At 64.9% G+C, this 5,878-nt stretch overlaps 1 protein-coding gene across 1 annotated transcript; it reads right to left on the bottom strand.

The window, feature by feature from the left end:
• Positions 1-259: 259 nt before the first annotated feature.
• On the bottom strand, positions 260-4,587 carry UNCX (UNC homeobox). Its single transcript, XM_043559518.1, has 3 exons — positions 4,250-4,587; positions 3,846-4,021; positions 260-1,754 (listed from the first exon to the last, which is right to left on the bottom strand). The coding sequence occupies exons 1-3, from the start codon at positions 4,539-4,541 to the stop codon at positions 582-584; spliced, it is 1,641 nt and encodes a 546-aa protein (XP_043415453.1). The 5' UTR covers positions 4,542-4,587; the 3' UTR covers positions 260-581.
• Positions 4,588-5,878: the final 1,291 nt, after the last annotated feature.

Below are 5,878 nucleotides of genomic sequence, written 5' to 3'. Positions count from 1 at the left end.
CGCGGGGGCGCGCGCGTGTGTGGCGCCGGGTGGGAGGGGGAGCGCGAGGGAGGGCAGGAGAGGGGGAGCTGCGGATGCATAAATTTGTTCAATCAGAAAACACAAACACACACGCACACAAAAGGAGGCATTAAGCGCGGACCCCGGGGGAGGTGAGGAGCCTCGTCCCTGCCCCGCCCGCGGGGAGAGGAGTGGAAAACGGAGGGGAGGAGGGGCCACACTGGGCGCTCGGGAAGCGGCAAAAGATGGACCTGAGAGCTTGCGTTTGACCACCTTTATTTATCAAAAATGGCACATATATAAATATTCTTAGACATTTTTGCATTTTACAAGGCTGAGGATTCTTGTTGTGGGTTTTTGTGGGGGTTGTTCGCTTGTTGTTGTTTTGCTCCCCCGAGAGGAAGAGGGTCTCACCCCGAGTCCTGCGGTTGCTGCCTAGGTCCGAATCGAAACGGCGGTTTTCTTTAAAAAATAACCATAAAAGGAAGAAAACAGAAGAAAGAGGGAAAAGCAGGGTTTCTAAGCCGATCACCTGATTTCGTTGTGTGAGTCGCGCCTGAGCGAGCGGCGCGGGCCGCCCCTCAGTCCATGTCCACTTCGTCGCCCTCCGGCGCGCTGGGTCCGGACTCGGCGCCTGGCTCTGGGGCCCCGCACAAAGCAGGCTCCCCGGCAGGGCTGGGAGCCCGCGGGCCCGGCCCGGGCGACGGCGCGAGAGGCGGCGGCAGTGGGGCCGCTGGGCCGGCGGTCCCCGGATCCGCGCACTCCCCGCCGCAGCCGCCGCCCTCGGCCGCAGCCACGGCCGCGTCCCGGAAGGGCGCCGGGGTCGGGGCCCCCGGGGAGGCGACGGCGTCGGGGCTGCGGCGCGCGAAGGCCGAGTCCGGAGCGCCGCCGGGCCCCGGGAAGGCCCCGAAGCTGGCCTGAGCGGGCGGCGCGGGCGGCGCGGCGGGTGCGGGCGGCGCGTCCTTGGGCGCCGGCTCCGGACCCGCTGCGCCCTTGAGCGCGGCCTGTGGCACCAGGAAGCCGAGCGGCTGCGTGATGGGGTAGAGCAGGAAGTGGCCCTTGCCAATGAGGGTCCGCGGCGCGCACGGCAGCCCGGGCGCAAAGTCCAGCCCGGCGGCGGCCGCGGCGGCCGCGGCGGCGGCGGCCGCGGCGGCGTTGGCGGGGGCGGCTTTCCGGCGCGGCGGCGAGTCGGACAGCAGGCTCTCCACGCTGAACGGGCTGGCCTTCGGCAGGCCGGCGGCGCCGCGTTCCGCCGCCGCCCCAGGCGCACACGGGGCGGCGTCCTTGTCCGCGGGGCGGCCTGGCCGCAGCTGCGGGCCTGCGCCGCTTCTTTGGCTCGGGTAAAAGGCGGGGTCGCAGGTGCCGGGCGCGGGTGGTTCGCCGGGCGGTGCGGGCGCGGAACCCGCGGCGCCGGCGGCGTGCGCGCTAGGGCCCTTGGCGGCGGCCGCAGGAGGCGGCGGCTCGGGCGGCTCGGGGGACAGGCCGCCGCCGCCGCTGTCGCTGTCCGAGCTGGGGGCGCTGTGCAGGGACAAGCCGCCTGGCGAGTGCAGGTGGCGGCTCTGGCTCTTGAGCAGCTTCTTCTCGTGCTTGCGCTTCTTCTTCTCCATCTTCTCCAGTTCTTTGCGCGCGATCTCCTCCGGGTCCATCGGCTCGCCACTGCACGTGGTGGGGTGTGAGTTGTGAGCCGGCCGCCCCGGGCCCTTCTTCGTGTTCTCCTTCTTCCTCCACTTGGCCCGGCGGTTTTGGAACCAGACCTAGAGCAGCCGGACAGGGGAAAGGAAGGCACAGTCAGGCGGCGGGCTTGCCGCTGGGGCTTCGGGCCTCCCCACTGCCCCCCCCCCTCCCAGACAGGCCTGTACAACCTCGGTTCCGCTTCGGGGCCGAGGGGTAATGGAGGGGCGGGGGCGCGGAAGCCAAGGCACGAGGCCCAGCCAGCCCTGAGCTGGGTTTCAGCACTCAAGCTGCAGGTTCCAAAGAGCATCTTTTTCACCCGGAAGGAGGTAGATGGGGCCTCTGGGCCAGCTTCCCACTCTGGCTTCTCACCTCAGGGAACTGGGAGCTGCCCCTTCGCTGGGTACGGCCGGTCTGGCCCCTGAGGGCTTCTGGTTCCTGGTCGGGAGGCGCACAAGGAGCAGCCCCTCGTCGCCCCTCTTGGCTTCTCACAGCTCCTGTTCTAAGCAGCCTGCCTGGCCTGGTGCTGACCGTCTGGCCTGAGGACCACCAGTGGCTGGGCTCAGCTGCCCTCCACACCTGTCTTCGGCCCCCTGGAGACTGAGTCAAAGCCCACATATTGGGGGCCCCCCTAAAGGGAAATCTGGGTGCTTCTTCTAGAAGGGCCTGGGAAGCCGAACTTAGGGGGAGGGGTCCAGCAGCCCCCACCCCCACCCCCCACCTTCGCACACATCCTTCTTTCTGGAGGCTCTAGGCCACCAACAGAGCCCTCTGGAAGCAGTGCTGGGCTTAGGCCAGGGAGGAAGGCAGACAGGGAAGATGCCAGCCGCCAGGTGCTTCAGGAGCGGCCTGGGCCCCAGCAGCTCTTCTGCCCTCTGTGCAGGCCTTGTCCTGGGGAACCCTGGCCCCAGGTACCGGCTCCCCACCCCGTACACACAGGCAAATCTCTGTCGGCCCCAGGCACACAACCCTTCCCGAGAGATCGCCATAATCTGAATTCTTTGTTGGGGCCATGGAGAGACCAGGCACAATAGCGGCTGGCCTGGTCACAGGGAGCCTTGCTGGTGCCGAGGTGACGGTTCTAAGCTGTAACCTCTCCAAGGCTGGAGCTCGCCCCTTCCTTCCTTCCTTCCTTCCTTCCTTCCTTCCTTCCTTCCTTCCAATAGTTTTTTTTGGGGGGTGCAAATTCCAGGCTGACTTGTCACCAAGTGATGCTCATTATCACACGGGGGGGTGGGGATGAAGAGGTCTTTGCTTAAGACACTTAAACAAATTGGATGAAAGGATTTATAAACAGAAGAGGTCATGAGGGGCAGCGCGAGCTGGGGTGGAGAACACCTTTTAGACAAAGCTATTGGTGCTAAACCCGCGTTGCCAGGCCTCTGCCTCAAAGCCCTGCTCCCACAGCTGCACACCCCGGCTCACCGCCACTCCGACCCCAGAAAAAGATTTCTGTACTTCAGGGAAACACCCGATTATGCGCAATTCATCCTGAATTTTTAATCCAACAAACTGACACTATATTTAAAAAAAAAAAAACAAAACCAACGCCGGCAATGTCCGAATAAAATCCAAGTACCGGGGAAAGAAAACCGAGAGTACGAAAGATTCAGACACCTTCTTCCCGCTGCCGTGTCCGCCTCCCCTTCCTCAGCTAACCTCCTTCTGCAAAGCGTTGGATAAATACATGTCTCCGTCTGAATATTTTAAAGGCGAGAGGTAAACAAACAAACGCGTTTGCTCCAGGCCGAGCGCCGAGCCCCAGGCGAGGGCTAGGAAGGCTACGTGCTCCGGGCCTCTTCCAGGTCCGAGCCGGGCCGGCTCCCTCCCGCCCCCGCACCCCTCACCGCCCGCCCCCCACCCCCCACCCCCCCACGCCGCCCAGCCCTCTGACACTTCATTCTGCGCCGTCGCCCGACCCCCACCACGCAGCTCCCGGGTCCGACGCAGCTGCTGTTCTGGTTACTTCGGGGCCTCCGGCCCCTCCCGAGCCACCTCGCTTTCTCTCCGCGAAGCGTCGAACCCCGGCACCCCACCACCACCGCGGGGCCGGCGAGCACGAGGCGGGCTCGGAAGCGGGGCCGCGGTCCCCACCTGGAACAAAGGCGGGACCGGCGCCGGGCAGGCCTAGCGGCGGCGGGACGCTGCCTCCCGCGGGGAGCGGCGGCCTTTACCTGCACTCGGGACTCGACCAGGTCCAGGCGCAGCGCCAGCGCCTCGCGCATGAACACGTCGGGATAGTGGCTCTCGTTGAACGCCTTCTCCAGCTCCTCCAGCTGCCAGCCGGTGAAGTTGGTGCGGGTGCGCCGCCGCTTACAGCCCGGGCTCTCCTTGTCGGGGTCCCCCGAGTCTGCGGGCACGCAGAGGACGCCGCAGGGCTCAGCCAGGGCCCAGGCCACATCCACCCCCTGGACACCTGTCGGCCGCCCGGGTCCGGGGGGCCCCTGCGCCGGGGTGGCAGACGGGGTGGGGGGTGCGCCGAGCCTCCTCGTTCTGCAACACCCCCCCCCTTCGCCGCCCGCCCGGCAGCCCAGCTCCTGCGCCCGACGAGGGTGCCCTCTGCGCCCGCCGCACCTACCTGACAGCTTGAAGGGCTGGCTGTCGCCTCCTACCCCGCAGGCGGCCGGCAGCAGCGGCGTGGGGTTGACCACGGAGGCGGCGGCGGCGGCGGCGCACGAGCCGCTGAGCAGGCCGTCGATGGAGAAGGGCACCGAGGCGGCGGCGGCGGCGGCGGCGGCGGCCGACTGCAGCTGGTGGCCGGCCAGCTCGTACACGTGGTGGTGGCCCAGCGGGTAGGGGAAGCCCACCACGCCGCCCAGCGAGCCCCCGAACTGGGCATGCGGGTGCTCCAGGAGGCGGCCGTCCATCATCTCGCGCGGGGGGCCGGCGGGGCCGGCGGCGGGGCGCGGGGGCGCGGGCCGGGGCCGGGGCGGGCCAGCGGCGGGAGGCGCGGGCGGCGGCGGCGGCGGCGGCGGAGACAGGGACCCGGAGCCCTACACATGCTTCGCCCGCACTCCGGCGCTTTACTTTATCAACATCAAGCTCCCGATAATTAGCCGCGGCCCCGGGAATTTGGGACCAATAAGAAGCGCTAATCGGCTCTGACGTCAGAGGCGCGCTGGGTGCAAGGAAACGCTTTCCATATCGATTGCTAATTATACCTGACATGCACCTCAATAAACAGTATCAGGAACTGTCACAACAAGGGGGGGGGCAGCAGGGAGGGAGGGAGGGGCGCGGCCCGGAGCGGGGCGGGCGCGGGCACCGGGAGCGGTCCAGGCAGGGGGTCCCGGCGAGCCCCCCCCCCTTCAATCCCCGCTGGCCGGAGCCCGCGCCTCCCCCCCGGCGCGGGCTCCCCGCCCCTCTGCAAATCACTAATAGATTTCCCTTTAAAACATTCACCGGCGTGTTGTGGGGATTTTTCACCAGAAACGCTGTACTCTCTGAACCTTTAAAGTGATGCTGCTCCAATTACAGAGAGACATTGAGCGGCAAATAGACTGATCCAATAATAGGAGATTCATCATCCGCTCTTTCCGAAACTGTCACATTGAATTTAAAACTACAAGGGCTTCTCATCTCCTCTCCGGCTCCAGGCTCCAGGCGGCGGGGGAGAGGAGGAAGGAGAGGGAGGAGGAAGAGGAAGGAGCGGAGGGGGGGAGGGGGGGAGGGGGCGACTCCAAAAGAGAATGACTCCTACAGAATGTAGCGCCCTGTCAATAAAAGGCATAATTAATGCCCTCTCTGACTGGCAGCCGCCTGCTCTATAGAAGAAGTGGGGGGGGGGGCAGGGCGCTGCGGAGACACCCTGATCCCCACCCTCCCCCTACTCTGTAAAGCCGGGGCATGGGGCTGGGGAGGAGGGGAGGAGGGGAGGGGGGGAGGGAGGGAGAGAAAAGTAACTTTGGGGTGGCAGCCAATCAGGTCCCCTACACAGGGATAAAAAAAAATAAATACATCTCGCTTTGACTCGGCCTCTGAAGAATAAGGCCCAGGTACTCAACCCATTAATTATAATTAAATTATGTTCTCAGAGAAGTGTCTGTCACTCCCTTTCCCACTATAAAATATTGATAGACTCAAAGCTAAATCATTAAAGGACATATTCTTAAATAAGCAGCAAATTAGGACTGTGGGTAGAAGGGAAAGAAATCATGGTATACGTGTGTGTAATATCCTTCCTAAAAAGTTTGCCAATGGGAAGGGT

The sequence above is a fragment of the Prionailurus bengalensis genome, chromosome E3, assembly GCF_016509475.1.
Source record: "Prionailurus bengalensis isolate Pbe53 chromosome E3, Fcat_Pben_1.1_paternal_pri, whole genome shotgun sequence".
NCBI classification, from domain to species: Eukaryota; Metazoa; Chordata; class Mammalia; order Carnivora; family Felidae; genus Prionailurus; species Prionailurus bengalensis.
Note: the sequence above shows the minus strand (reverse complement) of the source record. Positions and strands in the feature narration are given on the sequence as shown.

What these genes read in the sequence shown, in the direction of transcription:
- UNCX (XM_043559518.1), bottom strand. Translation starts at nt 4,541, where the DNA reads ATGATGGACGGCCGCCTCCTGGAGCACCCGCATGCCCAGTTCGGGGGC. An exon ending in CCAGCCCTTCAAGCTGTCAG is followed by an intron (nt 4,022 to 4,249) that starts GTAGGTGCGGCG and finishes GCGTGCCCGCAG; the next exon opens with ACTCGGGGGACCCCGACAAG. An exon ending in TGGTCGAGTCCCGAGTGCAG is followed by an intron (nt 1,755 to 3,845) that starts GTAAAGGCCGCC and finishes CGGCTGCTCTAG; the next exon opens with GTCTGGTTCCAAAACCGCCG.